The sequence below is a fragment of the Staurois parvus genome, unplaced genomic scaffold, assembly GCF_062004578.1.
Source record: "Staurois parvus isolate SC_StPar_1 unplaced genomic scaffold, SC_StPar_1.0 ptg000721l, whole genome shotgun sequence".
NCBI lineage: Eukaryota > Metazoa > Chordata > Amphibia > Anura > Ranidae > Staurois > Staurois parvus.
Genome location: NW_028318517.1, coordinates 1,856,172 through 1,879,289, shown reverse-complemented (window position 1 = coordinate 1,879,289; position 23,118 = coordinate 1,856,172). Strand labels below are relative to the sequence as shown.

Genomic DNA, 23,118 nt, shown 5'->3' with positions numbered 1-23,118 from the left:
GAGTGAGGGAGTGTGACCTCAGAGTGAGGGAGTGTGACCTCAGAGTGAGGGAGTGTGACCTCAGAGTGAGGGAGTGTGACCTCAGAGTGCGGGAGTGTGACCTCAGAGTGCGGGAGTGTGACCTCAGGGTGCGGGAGTGTGACCTCAGGGTGCGGGAGTGTGACCTCAGGGTGCGGGAGTGTGACCACAGGGTGCGGGAGTGTGACCTCAGAGTGCGGGAGTGTGACCTCAGAGTGCGGGAGTGTGACCTCAAGTAACACAGAGATTTCAGTAAAACTAGCCCAATATGATATTATGGCCACTAGATGGAGCCAATGATCATAAGAAATAAAATACGGCCAAAACTCCTCCCTGCTGGAGAATGCCGGTCACATCCGTTCAACATTGTTCTCCATAGACCTCCAAGTGTTTGTGAAATCTCCCACCACAAAATGTCCTCAGCCAATCACAGGGCAGGACTCCATTTTTATTCTTCTCCTGCCATCAATGGTCAACCCGGTCCCACACTTCATCCATGTCTTTGGGGGCCTCTGATCTCCTTATGAACTGTTTCTTCCATGATGAAGATCAGCCATGGAGTATATCTGAGGTGTATATCAGGGTGTGCTTCTTCCCCACATGAGAGCTGGGATGTCCAGCAACATTCATCTAGAAGACATTTTCCGCACTCAAGGCACTAATACACCTCCAGGGTTGTGTGGGACCCGATGTACAGGAAGACAGGACTTCAGTGAGGAACATTTCCCTCACTCAGGACAGGAAAGTGGCTTCTCACCCGTGTGAGATCTCTGATGTTTGTGCAGACTGGACTTCTCTGAAAAACATTTCCCACACTCAGGACAGAAAAACGGCTTCTCCCCCGTGTGAGATCTTTGATGTCTGACAAGTTTTGATTTCTCTATAAAACATTTCCCGCACTCAGAACAGGAATACAGCTTCTCCCCAGTGTGAGATCTCTGATGTGTGTAAAGATTTGATGACTTTGAAAAACATTTCCCACACTCAGGACAGGAATACGGCTTGTCCCCTGTGTGAGTTCTCTGATGTTTGTACAAACTGGAATGCTCTGAAAAACATTTCCCGCACTCAGGACAGGAATATGGCTTCTCCCCTGTGTGAGATCTCTTATGTTTGTGCAGACTGGAATTCTGTGAAAAACATTTCCCGCACTCAGGACAAGAATATGGCTTCTCCCCCGTGTGAGATCTCTGATGTGTGTAAAGACTGTACTTCTCTGAAAAACATTTCCCGCAGTCAGGGCAGGAAAATGGCTTCTCCCCCGTGTGAGATCTCTGATGTGCGTGAAGACTAGCTTTGTCTAAAAAACATTTCCCACACTCAGGACAGGAATACGGCTTCTCACCCGTGTGACACCTTCGATGTGTGTAAAGATTTGACTTATTAGAAAAAGATTTCCCGCACTCAGGACAGGAATATGGCTTTTCCCCCGTATGAGATCTCTGATGTCTGTAAAGATTGGACATCACTGAAAAACATTTCCCGCACTCAGGACAGGAATGTGGCTTCTCTCCCGTGTGAGATCTTTTATGCACATTAAGATAGGATTTAGAACGGAACCTCTTCCCGCACTCAGTACAGGAGAAGTTCTTCCCTGTTGGAAGGCCGGCCCGGTCCCGGACAGTCTGAGGTTCCTCAGGATACAAGGAATCCGATGGTCCATCTACACTGGGTGGTGCCGGATGGACATTGGAGGGAGCCGGGTTTTCTCCTGGACTATACTGTGTGATGTCCTCATCTTCTACTTTCCAGTCTGGAGACAAAGTGAGACAATCCTCGGAGATTTTCCTCATCTCCCGGCCATGGACTAAAATACAAAGACAAAGAGGATTACTAGACAGGAGCTGATTGGTTCCCCAAACCAGGACTCCGCCCACATCAGGCAGCTTGGTCTCTGAGGCGCTTACAATTCCACCCTCAAGGGAACTAGGAAATGGCTCCTCTGATCTCCTACCAGGTCATTTCTTTATTCATGGACCTTAGTCAGAGAGTGAGGAAACAACCAGAACTGTCTTTTATAGGAGGGACAGTGATGAGGGGATTATAGGACGAGGGTCCCCACCCCCTCTATCACTCATCGCCATCTTCCCAACACAAGAAGTACTGCACTTCCTTATTTAGTCCATGATTTAGTCATGAAGAACAGCGGGGCTGAGCCCCACCAGAGGTCAGAGAGTGAGGATGGGGGTAGAACAACCAAGATGAAGACTGGACTGATCCTGAAGACCACCATCATTGGGGTATTGACTCCTCCCTCATTATCACTTTCTGTTTAAGGGTCCAAAGTTGGAGGATGTTATCACATTATTATCACCATGTAAAAGTCTGTGCTCCAATCACATCATCCGATATAAAATGTCCAGCTGGGAGGAAATGGGGGGAACAAAAGAGAATCCATATTATGTGTATATATAGCAGTGGGGGGAGGGGGAGAGCAGAAGTCAGGACTATGTAATGTACAACATAGAATATATAGTGCAGGGGTCAGGAGTATGTAATGTACAACATAGAGTATATAGTGCAGGGGTCAGGAGTATGTAATGTACAACAGAGTATATAGTGCAGGGGTCAGGAGTATGTAATGTACAACATAGAGTATATAGTGCAGGGGTCAGGAGTATGTAATGTACAACATAGAGTATATAGTGCAGGGGTCAGGAGTATGTAATGTACAACATAGAGTATATAGCGCAGGGGTCAGGAGTATGTAATGTATAACAGCGTATATAGTGCAGGGGTCAGGAGGATGTAATGTACAATATAAATTAAACAGTGTAAGGGTCAGGACTCATAATATTGGTATTTAGTAATCAGTGGAAATTTAAATGTTTACTGTAGACAAGTTGCAGGGATCCCACACCGCTGCCTCCCATCTCCTGAGACTGCACTCAGTGACTTGGGTCTGAGACACTACAGACATATCCCTCCACCCGGCACAGGTGACAAATACTGGTAGAATTGCTATGTCACCACCATGAGGAATAAGATCAAAAGCACATACCCCAGGTGCCTAGGTCTAGTAACACTTATGGTGAAATGAACATTTTTCTGCCAGCTGAACCCCAGAACCTCCATAAATCCAGTCAAGAGACATAAATTGTGTCTGCAGCACAGAGAAGGAAGATTATCCGAGAGAAATCCAGGAATACAGGACGGGGAACACAGCTCAGGAAAGTGACCAGGGGATTACAGGCTGATATCACCCAGTCCCCACCCTACTCTGGACCAATCAGTGAGCAGTATGGGTGGAGGAATGGATTTAGTGTTCATGACCCACCTGTGCTGATCTCTGTAGGAGTGTCCTCCTCTATAAATGTCCCCGTTATTCCATCCTCCTCCATAGACTGCTGATCATCCCTCACATACGCCTCTTCTTCTTCTGCTTTCACCTCAAATTCTATATCGATTGGATCTCCACTCTAAATCAAGGAAATGAGAGAAAATATCATCTGTAAGATATAAGGTCACATAAACATCCCCACATCATCTCCACAGTTCATGTTCTAGATTCTCCATCCCACCAACCTTGTAATAGTGAGGGATGGTGTGACCTTCCTGTATGGAATCCCGGGAATACAGAGGACGGGGACATCTCTCTGGGGGGTTCCTGGTATTAGGTGGCTCCATCATTTCCTTGTGTCCTTCTGAAAACTCCTCCATCACTCCATACTCCTCATCCTCCTCTTTATACTCTTCTTTAACATCAATATTATCATCCCCGAGGATTCCACTCTGAAAGATATAATAAAACATTCATTGTAACAAACATGCTGTGTATAAATCACAACTACCAATAATTGTCATCATCTACCTGATGATGGTGAGGGATGGTGTGACCTTCCTGTGTGGAATCCCGGGAATACAGAGGACGGGGACATCTCTCTGGTGGGTTCCCATGACTGGATCCATCTGTAGGAAACACACACACTGACTGAATCCATTGTTTCTATGTGTTTATCAGATGATGGGGGATCTAGGTGGATCCTCCGTACTGCTCTCTCCTTTACAATAAAGTCTCCTCTTACCCGGTGATGTGAGGGGCGGCTGATTGTCCATCATGACGTCCTTGTAGAGATCCTTGTGTCCTTCTAAATACTCCCACTCCTCCATGGAGAAATAGACAGTGACACCCTGACACCTTATAGGAACCTGACACACACAATGATACAGTCACCATCCAGACACATCCCTTGTCTGTTACTGTAGAATGTCCCAGAATTCCCGGCACCGCTCACCTCTCCTGTCAGCAGCTCAGTGATCTCTCTGGTGACTTCTAGAATCTTCTGCATGTTGTGTCTCTCAGGGTTTAGGGAGTCACATGGAGGCACTGTGATGGTCATATGATCACCTGACTTCAGAAGAGGAAATCTCTGAGGAACCAATGGGAATATCATGTTAGATTCCCAGAATCCTCCTCACCTCTCCTGTCAGATCTGTGATTTATTAATAGAGATGAGAGTGATGTCATGTGACCTCCCAGAATCCTCCTCACCTCACCGGTCAGGTCTGTGTTTTATTAATAGAGATGAGAGTGATGTCATGTGACCTCCCAGAATCCTCCTCACCTCTCCGGTCAGGTCTGTTTTATTAATAGAGATAAGAGTGATGTCATGTGACCTCCCAGAATCCTCCTCACCTCTCCGGTCAGCAGGTAGATGATCTCCAGGGTGAGGTTTAGTATCTTCTCAGTCATGTGACTCCGGTCCTCCTCCATCCTCATTGGTGCCATCATGTGATCTATACAGGTCTCCTTGTAGACGGATAACTTTGGGAAATGAAAGTAAGAATGATTTGGATGGTATTGGTCACACAATAATAGGATGTGGATGTGAGGGGGGAATAGGAGGGTTGATGGACATTGAAGAACTACTCCCCCCATGGGAAGACATTTAATCTGAACTGTTTAGTATTTGCTATATCTTAGAGGTCCTGAGACCCTCTTGTCCTGCCAGATCAGAAATCCCCTTTTCTCTTTTGGGTTTGTTTGGTCTCTGAACTGGTTTTCATGAGTTTTAGATCTGCAGACAAGGAATGATAAATCTGATCCTTCCTATGACTTGTTTGCTCTGAGGCAGTGCTGTGAGGTCAATGTCGGCTCATCATGATGTCCAGGAAGGGGAACTTGCGGACTTTTGGCCGGAGTTGCTGACTTTAATAGCCAGAACTCTGCAAGGCTCCAATCTCTGGCAGCCTGCTGACTGACAGGAGTGATGTCACTGTCACTCTCTGCAATAAGAGAAGGGATTGGATTGGATAGCAGGAGGATGCTACTGGTGTATTAGAGAGCTCTGTGGGAGGAGTCTGCTCTCTTCCCTCCAATGACAGCCCATCGTGGGTAGGAGGAGAATAACATAAGGGAGGGGTTAGTTCTCTTCATTGCCAAGTATACTGTAATATCCAGGACATTGTACAGAGTGGTGGTGGGTTCCTGGGGCTCTGAATTCCAGCACCGGGCACTGCCAGAGCCTGTGTCATAGGAAGGTATTGGAGTGTCTCCTGAAGATGTATAGCACTGACCCCTGACTACCTTTTAGTCAATAATGCACCAACAGACCCCCTCTAAGAACAAGTACCCACCAAGGGGTGAAGCATTGCCCTCTTTAATTCCACTTGGTATACTGGAAAATAATATATGACCGGTGACATGGTAAGGTTAAGGTTGCCTTCCTTTCCTGGTAGGAGTTCAGTAAGGTCTGGAAAGTAAATGCATGTGGGAGAGTAATCAGAGACTAAGAGCCCCCCTCCCTACCTTAGAGTCCCCCTGAGTCCGACAACCTTTTTCCTCAGAGCACTGCCAACCCTATCCACCCAGATTCCTTCAGCTACTCTACCCCCTCAAAGCCCTTGAACTGCACTACCCCCGTAAGGGACCTAAAGTTCCTCATCCTCAGTAACCCCTGAGAGACCCCTCAGCTCCTCTACTTCCCTCAGAACTCTCAGTATTTCCCTCCCTCTGACACCAATGATGGAACATATTCTTCATGGCCGGCTGGGGAATGTTTCCTTCCTCCTGAGCAGCAATGTAAGGGGCTCTATGCTCCATACTCCTGACCCCGGCACTCCATCATTGTGTTGGCTGCATAGTGTAATGATTGCCCATTGGCTGCCTGTGTAGTGTCATCATTGTCCTTTGTAGGCCATGTATGGTCAGGATGGTCCTTGTCTTGTCTATTTATTGTCAGTGCTGTTTGTTTAGAGGACCATATTACTAGAATTTATCTCCACAATGAGGAGAATGTTCCGGCCCCGGAAGTGGGGGAATGTTCTGCCCCTGAAGGGGTTCATCTGGGTTCCCACACTATATATGTGTGTATCATCATCTGCTGGAGATAAAAGATGTGACAGTGACTATGGAGGAAGAGGACGGACATGACTATGGAGGAAGAGGATGGACGTGACTATGGAGGAAGAGGACGGGTATGACTATGGAGGAAGAGGACGGATGTGACTATGGAGGAAGAGGACAGACATGACTATGGAGGAAGAGGACGGACGTGACTATGGAGGAAGAGGGATGGACGTGACTATGGAGGAAGAGGACAGACATGACTATGGAGGAAGAGGACGGACGTGACTATGGAGGAAGAGGATGGACGTGACTATGGAGGAAGAGGACAGACATGACTATGGAGGAAGAGGACGGACGTGACTATGGAGGAAGAGGATGGACATGACTACGGAGGAAGAGGACAGACATGATGGGGGTTACTGGGTGGAAATAACATCTTATTACCTCCTCTGCTGCCACGTCCACCAATGTCTCCTCTCTGCTTCCTCCCAACTCACCTCTATGAAAGTCCTGTCTGTACCTGACATCACTTCCTGTCTGTACCTGACATCACTTCCTGTCTGTATTCCATAGAGAAGTCCTGTCTGGGGAGAAATGCGATCACCATCTTGTGGAGTTCAGAGGAACTGCAACCTCGAGAAATGTCCCCTAATACCCATTCCAGGATTGTATCTACCATACAGAGATACCAGGAAAGTTCAAAAAGAACTAAAAAAAAGTAAGAAAAAATAAACCTAACTCTTGTGCAATCAACTGTTTAAAAAGGATGTTTTACTACAGATAGAAAAGTCTTAAAGACACAAAAAACAAGATAAAAACAAAGGTATACATAATAAAACAGAAACCTCCAAAACAGATCTTTTTGGGTAAAAAAAAGCAAAAATACACCCTAAACTATAAAAATATATAAATATCTATCAATCCACTCATAATGAAGATGTTAGACATAAATGACAAGGATGTAATGGTCACAGAGGAATGGTGGTGGAGATCTCTCACAGTAAGAACACTTCCTTGAATGGTTCTATAAATAAAGAATGAATCCTGGAGGGAATAAAGCTGTAAAGCAATAAATAATATATAAACTGGGCCATCCACTTCATCCATAAAGACATTGTGATTGAAGATCTTCTAGATCACATAGAAGGAGGACTCATCCATGATTTCATACATTTGTTTGGAAGGATAGAACAATCCTCAGAAGGGAACATGTAGGATGACAGGAAAGGCTCCTGACTGGTGAGATCCTCCAAACATAATGATGACATCCATGAACTGGAGCGAGCTCGTTGGGGTGATAAAGCCAATCTGGAAACACTGTGTAGACGTTCTCCAAGAACTCAGCACACTCCAGGTGTGGAGAAAGTCTCCAGGTGGGTTTAGCCTGTCATTTATCATAGGTAGAAATGTCCACACATGGACTTCCACAGGGACCCCGAGACTACATATAGAACTTGGAGGTACCTGTAACATGGAACAGGAGTTGGTGTTGCTGGAAGACTGGTCAGAGCAGTGGAAATTGCAATTCAATGTTTCTGAATCGTGGGCTGGGGATGGGTAGCGGGTACAAAGCTCCCTGGGATGGGCACACTTTCAGGGACAGATACCAGTCCAGTGATGTAGTGTCACACAGTGCAGTGTTTATTGGTGCTGATTACAGGTGCTGTACAATGTTCCACAAAGTAACAGCAAAAACCTCAAAACCAAAATCCTAGCCGTGTCCCGGCACTAACTACACAAACATGATTCCTGACTATCAGGGTGAGCAAGCCTAGTGCTTGTCAGTCTCCAGAGATGCAGTTTTACAGCTTCCACCAACCTTCCATCTAGGGCCTTGGAAATCTGTTCGGGGGTGGGAGCGCTGCCAAACAGAGCCAAACTCCACTCCACCTCTTGTAAATCTGAATGGTATAGGGGTCTCCGTACAGTGCTAAGTTGGCCTGGCATTTCAGGGGCCGATCAGCTGCTCTGTTCCTCCAACTCCTCTCATGAAGCGGAGTTCGCTTTTGGCAGAGCGGTGTTTGCTTCAAGCGTAGCGGAGTACACATCAGGTGAAGTGGGGTGTGCATCTGCTTGGTCCAGGGCCATAATCTCAGCCAATAGTTCCTCTCTGGTCTTGGAGCCAGAAATACCTCCCCGAGCAACAAGCAGGCTTTGGAGAGCTTGCTTCCAGAGGTCCCGTACATCCATCTGGACAAGCACGGATGTCTCAGTGAAAAGGATGGGGTCCCGGTTGGTGGTTTGGACTTTCTCTGCAATGAGGAAAGATCCCACTGCTGCCAACTAATTGTGGCGGAACCGTTCTGCCTGGGCTTCCTCTTGTGGAGCGATGCGGCGCCCGTGGCGTAGTCTCGGCCAATGGTCCCCTTTCCCGTCAAGTCTTCCATCACTCTGCCAAGGCAGGTATTAAAGCTCAAAGACGATCCTTCCCCGATATCCCAAACCATGAGTCGGAACTTCGTGTAGGGCGAATGAATGAATGAATGCTTTATTGAATACAATTCAACTTATACAGTACATGCTGGCAGAGCCCTGCCCCCTCCACACCCACCAGACAGTCTGGCTCCTGGTTCCCCACCCACACCCAAAACTCTACAGTACAATACAGCAGTAATCAGCACAGTATGAAATTTGGATAAGTGAAAGGCTACAAGTCCCCATTACACAAGCAAACTGCAGAATGCCTGTCTACATAACAGCTGCTAAATATATACAGTTTAAAAAAAATGTAGAATGAGAAGGCCACTTAACAAGGGGATAAACCAGGAATGGAAAGGGAAAATGTTATCACAAAGGGACGGTTCTTCACAATGGGGTTTTCTCATCTGGTGACCGGGTCCTGGTGTTGGTTCCCACTGTCGAAAGCAAGTTCCTGGCTAAGTAAAAGGGTCCTTTGAAGTGGTTAAAAGAGTTGGGGAATTACAAAGTATATGAATCGGATAAAAGAAATCCTGAGCAGATATACCATGTACACCTGTTATGCCCCTGGAAGGATAGGGTGGCACTGACTGTGGGGTCTGCCCCTGGAACTCCTGGGAGTACTGAGTCCCCTCTAGTCCCTGAAGTCACAATTCCAGACAGACTGTCTCATTCCCAAAAGCAGGGAGCTAGAGAGTTCCTGATAAGGAGCAGAGACACATTTTCAGAGTTACCTGGTATGACTTCAGTGTTTTAGGATGATATTATTACTGAACCTGGGGACCGTGACAAACTCAAACCATACCGATTCCTGAAGCTAGGAGAAAGTACATCAGTGACAAAGTCAAGAGGATGCTGGAGCTAGACATCATTGAGGGGTCTAATAGTGACTGGTCTAGTCCTATCATTTTAGTCCCAAAACAAGATGGTACTTTGAGGTTTTGTAATGACTTCAGAAAGCTTAATTCAGTGACAAAATTTAACACGTACCCTATCCTCAGGGTAGATGAACTCAGGGACAGGCTTGGGAAGGCCCGTTTCCTGACCACTATGGACTTGACGAAAGTGAAAGGTTGTCGATAGCCCCTGGCTATCTGTCTTTATCAGGCTGTTGAAGGTACTGACGCGTCGGGAAGATTGACTTCATCTCAGAAACAACAGACATACACACAGTGATAGGTGAAATCAATCTCTCAAGTTTATTAGCGGGAAGAAAATTAATATAACAGAAAAAAGAAAGGTGGGGGGCACAGAGTATCAAAAAGCTGAGTTGTCAGTAATTGATTGGCTGAAAACAAAAAGACAAACGTTGATGTCAATTCTGAAAAGTGATGAGAAGTGGAGTTTCACTTTCCCAGGAATAAGGAAAGTTTCTGCATTGTTTTAAAACACTTATCTACTACATACAATAGAATCTCGCTAGATACTTGTCAAGGCTATGAGCATGACTTTCTCAGACTTTGAAATCAGTTACAAGTATCCAACAATTATTTTCCCATGGGACAGAAGTATTTGACTTTTAATTATATCATAACAGAAACAGGTGCTGTTAGTACAAAGAAATAGTTGGATACTATCTCCTCTACCAAGGCTAAGCTAAGATAAGAAATAGAAGAATATTGTGAGTACATTTCTGTAACACATAACAGACAGCATATTTACATTAACTCATTCTGGGTATAATACAAAACAATTAATCAACATGGTAGTACAAAATATAAAATGGAGTGGAGGGGAAAACAAAATGAAAGAGCTAAAAGACATACATTTCCCTTCAGAAAGCATACTGGAAAATCCTCCTGACTGAAAGTGCCAGTGAAAAGATTGCATTTGTTGACCCCCTGAGGGTTCATATAATATAAAGAAATGCCTTTTGGTTTACAAAATGCCACTGAAACACTTCAGAGGGCTATGGACAGGACCCTAGGACCTCATCAACAGTATGGAGCAGTCTATCTGGATGACATAGTGATACATAGCACTGAATGGGACTCTCACTTGCCCCTTGTCCAGGCAGTCTTGGATTCTCTCTTCAAGGAAGGTTTTATGGCAAATGCCGTATATTTGGGCTACACTATTGGACAAGACGTCATAAAACAAAATAAAAGCCATCCAAGAATGGCATGTCCTGCAAACAAAAAGCAGGTCAGAACCTTCCTTGGTATTGTGGGGTACTATAGAAGGTCTATCCAAAATTGTGCAACTTTAACAGCTCTACTGGCTGACCTTACAAAAGGGAAAGACTTGGTAATGGTAAGTGATCACATGATCAGGACCTCACACAGAGGTCCCGTACGACGATTGGTGTTCCACTGTGTCCGGAGGATACAGCGGGCACTGGATTGTGGTGCTGTGTGCTCCCAGGGAGTGAGCATGATCAGGGGGTGGGGAGGATGTTTATAAATGGCCACCCACCCCTGCACTGCCACTGTCCAGCCGTTTATATACAACGGCTGGACAGGAGGTGGTTAAAGGTACCGGAGCGCATTGGACAAGCAGCATGTAAGCACAATGGCAGCTAAGGTGTCCAGTGTGTCTCTATCCCAACAATTCAACAGAATAAAAAATGGTCACTGCCCCAGTACCCTGATAGTCAGGAATCGTGTTTGTGTAGTTAGTGCCGGGACATGGCTAGGATTTTGGTTTTGAGGTTTTTGCCATTACTTTGTGGAACATTGCACAGCACCTGTAATCAGCACCAATAAACACTACACTGTGTGACACCACATCACTGGACTGGTATCTGTCCCTGAAAGTGTGCCCATCCCAGGGAGCTTTGTACCCGCTACCCATCCCCAACCCACGATTCAGAAACATTGAACTGCAATTTCCACTGCTCTGACCAGTCTTCCAGCAACACCAACCCCTGTTCCATGTTACAGGTACCTCCAAGTTCTATATGTAGTCTCATGGGTCCCTGTGGAAGTCCATGTGTGGACATGTCTACCTATGATAAATGACAGGCTAAACCCACCTGGAGACTTTCTCCACACCTGGAGTGTGCTGAGTTCTTGGAGAACGTCTACACAGTGTTTCCAGATTGGCTTTATCACCCCAACGAGCTCGCTCCAGTTCATGGATGTCATCATTATGTTTGGAGGATCTCACCAGTCAGGAGCCTTTCCTGTCATCCTACATGTTCCCTTCTGAGGATTGTTCTATCCTTCCAAACAAATGTATGAAATCATGGATGAGTCCTCCTTCTATGTGATCTAGAAGATCTTCAATCACAATGTCTTTATGGATGAAGTGGATGGCCCAGTTTATATATTATTTATTGCTTTACAGCTTTATTCCCTCCAGGATTCATTCTTTATTTATAGAACCATTCAAGGAAGTGTTCTTACTGTGAGAGATCTCCACCACCATTCCTCTGTGACCATTACATCCTTGTCATTTATGTCTAACATCTTCATTATCAGTGGATTGAGATATATCTTTATACTGTAGGATTATTTTTGTATTTTTTTACCCAAAATTATCTGTTTTGGAGGTCTCTGTTTTATTATGTATACCTTTTGTTTTTATCTTGTGTTCTGTGTCTTTAAGACTTTTCTATTTGTAGTAAAATATCTTTTTTAAACAGTTGGTTGCATAAGAGTTAGGTTTATTGTTTCATACTCTTTTTAGTTCTTTTTGGCACTTTCCTGGTATCTCTGTAAGGTAGATACATTGCAGGAATGGTTATTAGGGGACATTTCTCAGGGCTGCAGTTCCTTTGAACTCCACAAGATGGTGATCTCATATCTACTACCCAGACAAGACTTCTCTATGGAATATGAACAGGAAGTGATGTCAGGTACAGACAGGAAGTAGAGAGGAGACGTTGGTGGACATGGCAGCAGAGGAGGTAATAAGATGTTATGTCCTATTTACACCCAGTAACCCTCCGTCATGTCCGTCCTCTTCCTCCATAGTCACGTCCGTCCTCTTCCCCCATAGTCATGTCCGTCCTCTTCCTCCATAGTCACGTCCGTCCTCTTCCTCCATAGTCACGTCCGTCCTCTTCCTCCATAGTCACGTCCATCCTCTTCCTCCATAGTCACGTCCATCCTCTTCCTCCATAGTCACGTCCGTACTCTTCCTCCATAGTCATGTCCGTCCTCTTCCTCCATAGTCACGTCCTTCCTTCTCCTCCATAGTCATGTCCATCCTCTTCCTCCATAGTCACGTCCGTCCTCTTCCTCCATGGTCATGTCCGTCCTCTTCCTCCATAGTCACGTCCGACCTCTTCCTCCATAGTCACGTCCGACCTCTTCCTCCATAGTCACGTCCGTCCTCTTCCTCCATAGTCATTTCCGTCCTCTTCCTCCATAGTCACATCCGTCCTCTTCTTCCATAGTCATGTCCGTCCTCTTCCTCCATAGTCACGTCTGTCCTCTTCCTCCATAGTCACATCCATCCTCTTCCTCCATAGTCATGTCCGTCCTCTTCCTCCATAGTCACTGTGATGTCTTTTATCTCCAGCAGATGATGATACACACATATATAGTGTGGGAACCCAGATGAACCCCTTCAGGGGCAGAACATTCCCCCACTTCCGGGGCCGGAACATTCTCCTCATTGTGGAGATAAATTCTAGTAATATGGTCCTCTAAACAAACAGCACTGACAATAAATAGACAAGACAAGGACCATCCTGACCATACATGGCCTACAAAGGGCAATGATGACACTACACAGGCAGCCAATGGGCAATCATTACACTATGCAGCCAACACAATGATGGAGTGCCGGGGTCAGGAGTATGGAGCATAGAGCCCCTTACATTGCTGCTCAGGAGGAAGAAAACATTCCCCAGCCGGCCATGAAGAATATGTTCCATCATTGGTGTCAGAGGGAGGGAAATACTGAGGGGTCTGAGGGAAGTAGAGGAGCTGAGGGGTCTCTCAGGGGTTACTGAGGATGAGAGACTTTCTGTCCCCTAAGGGGTAGTGGAGTTCAAGAGCTTTGAGGGGGTAGAGTAGCTGAAGGAATCTGGTTGGATAGGGTTGGCGGGGAGCAGGGCTCTGAGGGAAGAGAAGGTTGTAGAGCTCAGGGGGACTCTGAGGTAGGGAGGGGGGCTCTTAGTCTCTGATTACTCTCCCACCTGCATTTACTTTGCAGACCTCCTTACAGAACTCCAGCCAGGAAAAGAAGGCAACCTTCACCTTCTTACCATTTCATCGGTCAAATATAATTTTCCAGTATACCAAGTGGAATGAAGGAGGTTGGTCCTTCACCCCTTGGTGGTCACTTGTTCTTAGAGGAGGTCTGTTGGTGCATTATTGACTAAAAGGTAGTTGAGGGTCAGTGCTGAACATCTGCGGGAGACACTCCAATACCTCCCATGACACAGGCTCTGGCAGTGCCGGTGCTGGAATTCAGAGCCCCAGGAACCCACCACCACTCTGTACAATGTCCTGGATATTACAGTATACTTAGCAATGAAGAGAACTAACCACTCCCTTATGTTGTTCTCCTCCTACCCACGATGGGCTGCCATTGGTTGGAAGAGAGCAGACTCCTCTCTCTACTACACCAGTAGCATCCTCCTGCTATCCAATCCAATCCCTTCTCTTATTGCAGAGAGTGACAGTGACATCACTCCTGTCAGTCAGCAGGCTGCCAGAGATTGAAGTCTTGCAGTCAGAGTTCTGGCTATTAAAGTCAGCAACTCCAGGCGAAAGTCATCAAGTTCCCCTTCCTGGACATCATGATGAGCCGACATTGACCTCACAGCACTGCCTCAGAGCAAACAAGTCATAGGAAGGATCAGATTTATCATTCCTTGTCTGCAGATCTAAAACTCATAAAAACCAGTTCAGAGACCAAAGAAACCCAACAGAGAAAAGGGAATTCCTGATCTGGCAGGACAAGATTGTCCCGGGACCTCCAAAATGTAAAAAATACTAAACAGTTCAGATTAAATGTCTTCCCATGGGGGGAGTAGTTCTTCAATGTCCAGCAACCCTCCTATTCCCCCCTCACATCCACATCCTATTATTGTGTGACCAATACCATCCAAATCATTCTTACTTTCATTTCCCAAAGTTATCCGTCTACAAGGAGACCTGTATAGATCACATGATGGCACCAATGAGGATGGAGGAGGACCGGAGTCACATAACTGAGAAGATACTAAACCTCACCCTGGAGATCATCTACCTGCTGACCGGAGAGGTGAGGAGGATTCTGGGAGGTCACATGACATCACTCTCATCTCTATTAATAAAACACAGACCTGACCGGAGAGGTGAGGAGGATTCTGGGAGGTCACATGAAATCACTCTCATCTCTATTAATAAAACACAGACCTGACCGGAGAGGTGAGGAGGATTCTGGGAGGTCACATGACATCACTCTCATCTCTATTAATAAAACACAGACCTGACCGGAGAGGTGAGGAGGATTCTGGGATTCTATCATGATATTCTATTGGTTCCTCAATACAGAGATTTCCTCTTCTGAAGTCAGGTGATCATATGACCATCACAGTGCCTCCATGTGACTCCCTAAACCCTGAGAGACACAACATGCAGAAGATTCTAGAAGTCACCAAGAAGATGATGAAGCTGCTGACAGGAGAGGTGAGCAATGCTGGGAATTCTGGGACATTCTCCAGTAACAGACAAGGGATGTGTCTGGATGGTGACTGTATCATTGTGTGTGTCAGGTTCCTATAAGGTGTCAGGGTGTCACTGTCTATTTCTCCATGGAGGAGTGGGAGTATTTAGAAGGACACAAGGATCTCTACAAGGACGTCATGATGGACAATCAGCCGCCCCTCACATCACCGGGTAAGAGGAGACTTTATTGTAAAGGAGAGAGCAGTACGGAGGATCCACCTAGATCCCCCATCATCTGATAAACACATAGAAACAATGGATTCAGTCAGTGTGTGTGTTTCCTACAGATGGATCCAGTCATGGGAACCCACCAGAGAGATGTCCCCATCCTCTGTATTCCCGGGATTCCACACAGGAAGGTCACACCATCCCTCACCATCATCAGGTAGATGATGACAATTATTGGTAGTTGTGATTTATACACAGCATGTTTGTTACAATGAATGTTTTATTATATCTTTCAGAGTGGAATCCTCGGGGATGATAATATTGATGTTAAAGAGGAGGATGAGGAGTATGGAGTGATGGAGGAGTTTTCAGAAGGACACAGGGATGTGATGGAGCCACCTAATACCAGGAACCCACCAGAGAGATGTCCCCGTCCTCTGTATTCCCGGGATTCCACACAGGAAGGTCACACCATCCCTCACTATTACAAGGTTGGTGGGAGGGAGAATCTAGAACATGGACTTGTAGAGATGATGTGTGGATATTTTTATGTGAGTTTTTTTTAAAGATAATATATTTCCTTGATTTAGAGTGGAGATCCAATCGATATAGAATTTGAGGTGAAAGCAGAAGAAGAAGAGGCGTATGTGAGGGATGATCAGCAGTCTATGGAGGAGGATGGAATAACGGGGACATTTATAGAGGAGGACACTCCTACAGAGATCAGCACAGGTGGGTCATGAACACTAAATCAATTCCTCCACCCATACTGCTCACTGATTGGTCCAGAGTAGGGCGGGGACTGGGTGATATCAGCCTGTAATCCCCTGGTCACTTTCCTGAGCTGTGTTCCCCGTCCTGTATTCCTGGATTTCTCTTGGATAATCTTCCTTCTCTGTGCTGCAGACACAATTTATGTATCTAGACTGGATTTATGGAGGTTCTGGGGTTCAGCTGGCAGCAAAATGTTGATTTTTACTCTAAGCATTGCATAATGTAGGCACCCAGGACATGTGACTGGGGTCTCCTGCCTTGTGCCTGACTCTTCCAGGGGACCTTCTCTGTTATCTGCTGGCTGTGCCGGGTGGAGGGATATGTCTGTAGTGTCTCAGACCCAAGTCACTGAGTGCAGTCTCAGGAGATGGGAGGCAGCGGTGTGGGACCTACATAGTTACATAGTTAGTCTGGCTGATACAAGACAGTCCATCTAGTTGAACCATTAAAAATAAAAGTTATAATCCTACACCCACAGCTGATCCACCAGAAGGCAAAAACCCAGCAAAGCCCGATCCAATCTGCTCCTGCAGGGGAAAAAATTTCTTCCTGACCCCCCGAGAGGCAATCGGATATTCCCTGGATCAACTTTCCCTATAAATGTTATATCCAGTTACATTCTGTGTATCCAAGAAAGAATCCAGGACTTTCCTACAGCAACCCCCCTTATGTATTATACATGGAGATCATATCCCCCCTTATGTATTATACATGGAGATCATATCCCCCCCTTATGTATTATACATGGTGATCATATCCCCCCTTATGTATTATACATGGAGATCATATCCCCCCCTTATGTATTATACATGGAGATCATATCCCCCTTATGTATTATACATGGAGATCATATCCCCCCTTATGTATTATACATGGAGATCATATCCCCCTTATGTATTATACATGGAGATCATATCCCCCCCTTATGTATTATACATGGTGATCATATCCCCCCTTATGTATTATACATGGAGATCATATCCCCCTTATGTATTATACATGGAGCTCATATCCCCCCCTTATGTATTATACATGGTGATCATATCCCCCCCTTATGTATTATACATGGTGATCATATCCCCCTTATGTATTATACATGGTGATCATATCCCCCTTATGTATTATACATGGAGATCATATCCCCCTTATGTATTATACATGGTGATCATATCCCCCCTTATGTATTATACATGGAGATCATATCCCCCTTATGTATTATACATGGTGATCATATCCCCCCCTTATGTATTATACATGGTGATCATATCCCCCTTATGTATTATACATGGAGATCATATCCCCCCTTATGTATTATACATGGAGATCATATCCCCCTTATGTATTATACATGGAGATCATATCCCCCTTATGTATTATACATGGTGATCATATCCCCCCTTATGTATTATACATGGAGATCATATCCCCCTTATGTATTATACATGGAGATCATATCCCCCTTATGTATTATACATGGTGATCATATCCCCCCTTATGTATTATACATGGAGATCATATCCCCCCTTATGTATTATACATGGTGATCATATCCCCCCTTATGTATTATACATGGAGATCATATCCCCCTTATGTATTATACATGGAGATCATATCCCCCCTTATGTATTATACATGGAGATCATACCCCCCCTTATGTATTATACACGGTGATCATATCCCCCCTTATGTATTATACATGGAGATCATATCCCCCCCTTATGTATTATACATGGAGATCATATCCCCCCCTTATGTATAATACATGGAGATCATATCCCCCCCTTATGTATAATACATGGATATCATATCCCCCCTTATGTATTATACATGGAGATCATATCCCCCTTATGTATTTTACATGGAGATCATATCCCCCTTATGTATTATATATGGAGATCATATCCCCCCTTATGTATTATACATGGAGATCATATCCCCCTTATGTATTATACATGGAGATCATATCCCCCCTTATGTATTATACATGGAGATCATATCCCCCCTTATGTATTATACATGGAGATCATATCCCCCCTTATGTATTATACATGGAGTTCATATCCCCCCCTTATGTATTATACATGGAGATCATATCCCCCCCTATGTATTATACATGGAGATCATATCCCCCCCTTATGTATTATACATGGAGATCATATCCCCCCTTATGTATTATACATGGAGATCATATCCCCTCTTATGTATTATACATGGAGATCATATCCCCCTTATGTATTATACATGGAGATCATATCCCCCCTTATGTATTATACATGGAGATCATATCCCCCCTTATGTATTATACATGGAGATCATATCCCCCCCTTATGTATTATACATGGAGATCATATCCCCCCCTTATGTATTATACATGGAGATCATATCCCCCTTATGTATTATACATGGAGATCATATCCCCCCTTATGTATTATACATGGAGATCATATCCCCCCCTTATGTATTATACATGGTGATCATATCCCCCCTTATGTATTATACATGGAGATCATATCCCCCTTATGTATTATACATGGAGATCATATCCCCCCCTTATGTATTATACATGGAGATCATATCCCCCCTTATGTATTATACATGGAGATCATATCCCCCCTTATGTATTATACATGGAGATCATATCCCCCCTTATGTATTATACATGGAGATCATACCCCCCCTTATGTATTATACATGGAGATCATATCCCCCCTTATATATTATACATGGAGATCATATCCCCCTTATGTATTATACATGGAGATCATATCCCCCTTATGTATTATACATGGAGATCATATCCCCCCTTATGTATTATACATGGAGATCATATCCCCCCTTATGTATTATACATGGAGATCATATCCCCCCCTTATGTATTATACATGGAGATCATATCCCCCCCTTATGTATTATACATGGAGATCATATCCCCCTTATGTATTATACATGGAGATCATATCCCCCCTTATGTATTATACATGGAGATCATATCCCCCCCTTATGTATTATACATGGAGATCATATCCCCCCTTATGTATTATACATGGAGATCATATCCCCCTTATGTATTATACATGGTGATCATATCCCCCCCTTATGTATTATACATGGAGATCATATCCCTCTTATGTATTATACATGGAGATCATATCCCCCTTATGTATTATACATGGAGATCATATCCCCCCCTTATGTATTATACATGGAGATCATATCCCCCCTTATGTATTATACATGGAGATCATATCCCCCCCTTATGTATTATACATGGTGATCATATCCCCCCTTATGTATTATACATGGAGATCATATCCCCCTTATGTATTATACATGGAGATCATATCCCCCCCTTATGTATTATACATGGAGATCATATCCCCCCTTATGTATTATACATGGAGATCATATCCCCCCCTTATGTATTATACATGGAGATCATATCCCCCCTTGTGATCTTTAATATCAGACCCGATATTGTTTATAAATATATTAATAAGTTGGGGTCCCAACAATGAATCTTGGGGTACCCCACTAATAACACTGAACCTTGTGGTACCCCACTAACCCCTCCATACCGGGCACTTCTACCCCCTTCGTGCCCAGGCCAATTTTCAGGTTTCAGCGCTCTCACACTTTGAATGACAATTGCACGGTAATGCAACATTGTACCCAAACTAAAATTTAGGGGTATCTGTACTTTCCTGACATTTGGGGGATATCTGTACCGTCCTGACATTTGGGGGATATCTGTACTTCCTGACATTTGGGGGATATCTGTACCGTCCTGACATTTGGGGGATATCTGTACCGTCCTGACATTTGGGGGATATCTGTACTGTCCTGATATTTGGGGGATATCTGTACTGTCCTGACATTTGGGGGATATCTGTACTGTTCTGACATTTGGGGGATATCTGTACTGTCCTGACATTTGGGGGATATCTGTACCGTCCTGACATTTGGGGGATATCTGTACCGTCCTGACATTTGGGGGATATCTGTACTGTCCTGATATTTGAGGGATATCTGTACTGTCCTGACATTTGGGGGATATCTGTACTGTTCTGACATTTGGGGGATATCTGTACTGTCCTGACATTTGGGGGATATCTTTACTGTCCTGACATTTGGGGGATATCTATACTGTCCTGATATTTGGGGGATATCTGTACCGTCCTGACATTTGGGGGATATCTGTACTGTCCTGACATTTGGGGGATATCTGTACTGTCCTGACATTTGGGGGATATCTGTACTGTCCTGACATTTGGGGGATGTCTGTACTGTCCTGACATTTGGGGGATGTCTGTACTGTCCTGACATTTGGGGGATATCTGTACCGTCCTGACATTTGGGGGATATCTGTACTGTGCTGACATTTGGGGGATATCTGTCCTGACATTTGGGGGATATCTGTACCGTTCTGACATTTGGGGGATATCTGTGCCGTCCTGACATTTGGGGGATATCTGTACTGTCCTGACATTTGGGGGATATCTGTACCGTCCTGACATTTGGGGGATATCTATACCGTTCTGACATTTGAGGGATATCTGTACCGTCCTTATATTTGGGGGATATCTGTCCTGTCCTGACATTTGGGGGATATCTGTACCGTTCTGACATTTGGGGGGATATCTGTACCGTCCTGACATTTGGGGGATGTCTGTACTGTCCTGACATTTGGGGGATGTCTGTACTGTCCTGACATTTGGGGGATGTCTGTACTGTCCTGACATTTGGGGGATATCTGTACTGTCCTGACATTTGGGGGATATCTGTACTGTGCTGACATTTGGGGGATATCTGTCCTGTCCTGACATTTGGGGGATATCTGTACCGTTCTGACATTTGGGGGATATCTGTGCCGTCCTGACATTTGGGGGATATCTGTACTGTCCTGTCATTTGGGGGATATCTGTACTGTCCTGACATTTGGGGGATATCTGTGCCGTCCTGACATTTGGGGGATATCTGTACTGTCCTGACATTTGGGGGATATGTGTACCGTTCTGACATTTGGGGGATATCTGTAGCGTTCTGACATTTGGGGGATATCTGTACTATTCTGACATTCTTGGACCTCAAGAAATAAGATTGGCTGTCAGTACTTCAGGATTGATCAATTTTCAGATATCTCCCATAGTTTATGATTTAGTCTGTAGGGAAGTTATAGAGTTCAGAAATCCTAATTTGGGTTATTTTCACCAAAGACATGTAGCAGAATACATCTCGGCCTAAATTTATGAAGAACAATTATTTATTTGAAAACTTTTATAACAGAAACAAAGAAAAACATATCTTTATTTAAAAATGTGTGTTCTTTTTTTGGGAAGAAAATGAAGCCATCCATTGTATACAACTGTCATGTGACCTACAGTGATTGGTCACAGCAGGTCACATGGTACAGACAATGGGGCCGGTACACAGATCTGTCATTGGCCGTGTCCGAGGTACATGGCCGGTGACAGATCGCGCCTCTGCACGGTTCTGCGGGCATGCAAACTGCGCATACCTGGATGGACGCCATATGGCTTTCACCCGGAGGGACGAGGTGCTCACCCGGCCACCATCTGGCCATAGATCGGGCAGGAACCGGATAATAACACTGAACCTTAGGGTACCCCACTAATAACACTGAACCTTGGGGTACCCCACTAATAACACTGAACCTTGGGGTACACCACTGATGACACTGAACCTTGGGGTACCCCACTAATAACACTGAACCTTGGGATACCCCACTAATAACACTGGACCTTGGGGTACCCCACTAATAACACTGAACCTTGGGGTACCCCACTAATAACACTGACCCTTGGGGTACACCACTAATAACACTGAACCTTGGGGTACACCACTGATGACACTGAACCTTGGGGTACCCCACTAATAACACTGAACCTTGGGATACCCCACTAATAACACTGGACCTTGGGGTACCCCACTAATAACACTGAACCTTGGGGTACCCCACTAATAACACTGACCCTTGGGGTACACCACTAATAACACTGAACCCTGGGGTACCCCACTAATAACACTTAACCTTGGGGTACCCCACTAATAACACTGAGCCTTGGGGTACCCCACTAATAACACTGAACCTTGGGGTACACCACTAATAACAATGAACCTTGGGGTACACCACTAATCACACTAAGCCTTGGGGTTCACCACTAATAACACTGAACCTTGGGGTACACCACTAATAACACTGAACCTTGGGGTACCCCACTAATAACACTGAACCTTGGGGTTCCCCACTAATAACACAGAGCATTGGTGTACCCCACTAATCACACTGAGCCTTGGGGTACCCCACTAATAACACTGAACCTCTATACCACACCAATAACACTGAACCTTGGGGTACACCACTGATGATTCTGAACCCTGGGGTACCCCACTAATAACACTGAATCTTGGGGTACCCCACTAATCACACTGAACCTTGGGGTACCCCACTAATCACACTGAACCTCGGGGTACACCACTAATAACACTGAACCTCGGGGTACCCCACTAACAACACTGACCCCTGGGGTACCCCACAATAACGCTGAACCTTGGGGTACACCACTAATAACACTGAACCTTGGGGTACCCCACTAATAACACTGAACATTGGGGTACCCCACTAATAACACTGAACCTTGGGGTACACCACTAATATCACTGAACCTTAGGGTACCCCTCTAATAACACTGAACCTTGGGGTACACCGCTAATCACACTGATCCTTGGGGTACCCCACTAATAACTCTGAACCTTTGCGGTACCCCACTAATAACACTGAATCTTGGGGTACCCCACTAATAACACTGAACCTTGGGGTACCCC

General features: G+C 45.0%; 1 protein-coding gene across 1 annotated transcript in view; it reads right to left on the bottom strand.

The window, feature by feature from the left end:
- LOC149445424 (uncharacterized) overlaps positions 1-23,118 on the bottom strand; it is a 162,122-nt gene that overhangs the window by 101,479 nt on the left and 37,525 nt on the right. The window contains exon 2 of the mRNA XM_089653855.1: positions 776-1,374. Within this exon, the coding sequence (XP_089509981.1) occupies positions 776-1,374 (599 nt within the window). The remainder of the gene's footprint in view (positions 1-775; positions 1,375-23,118) is intronic.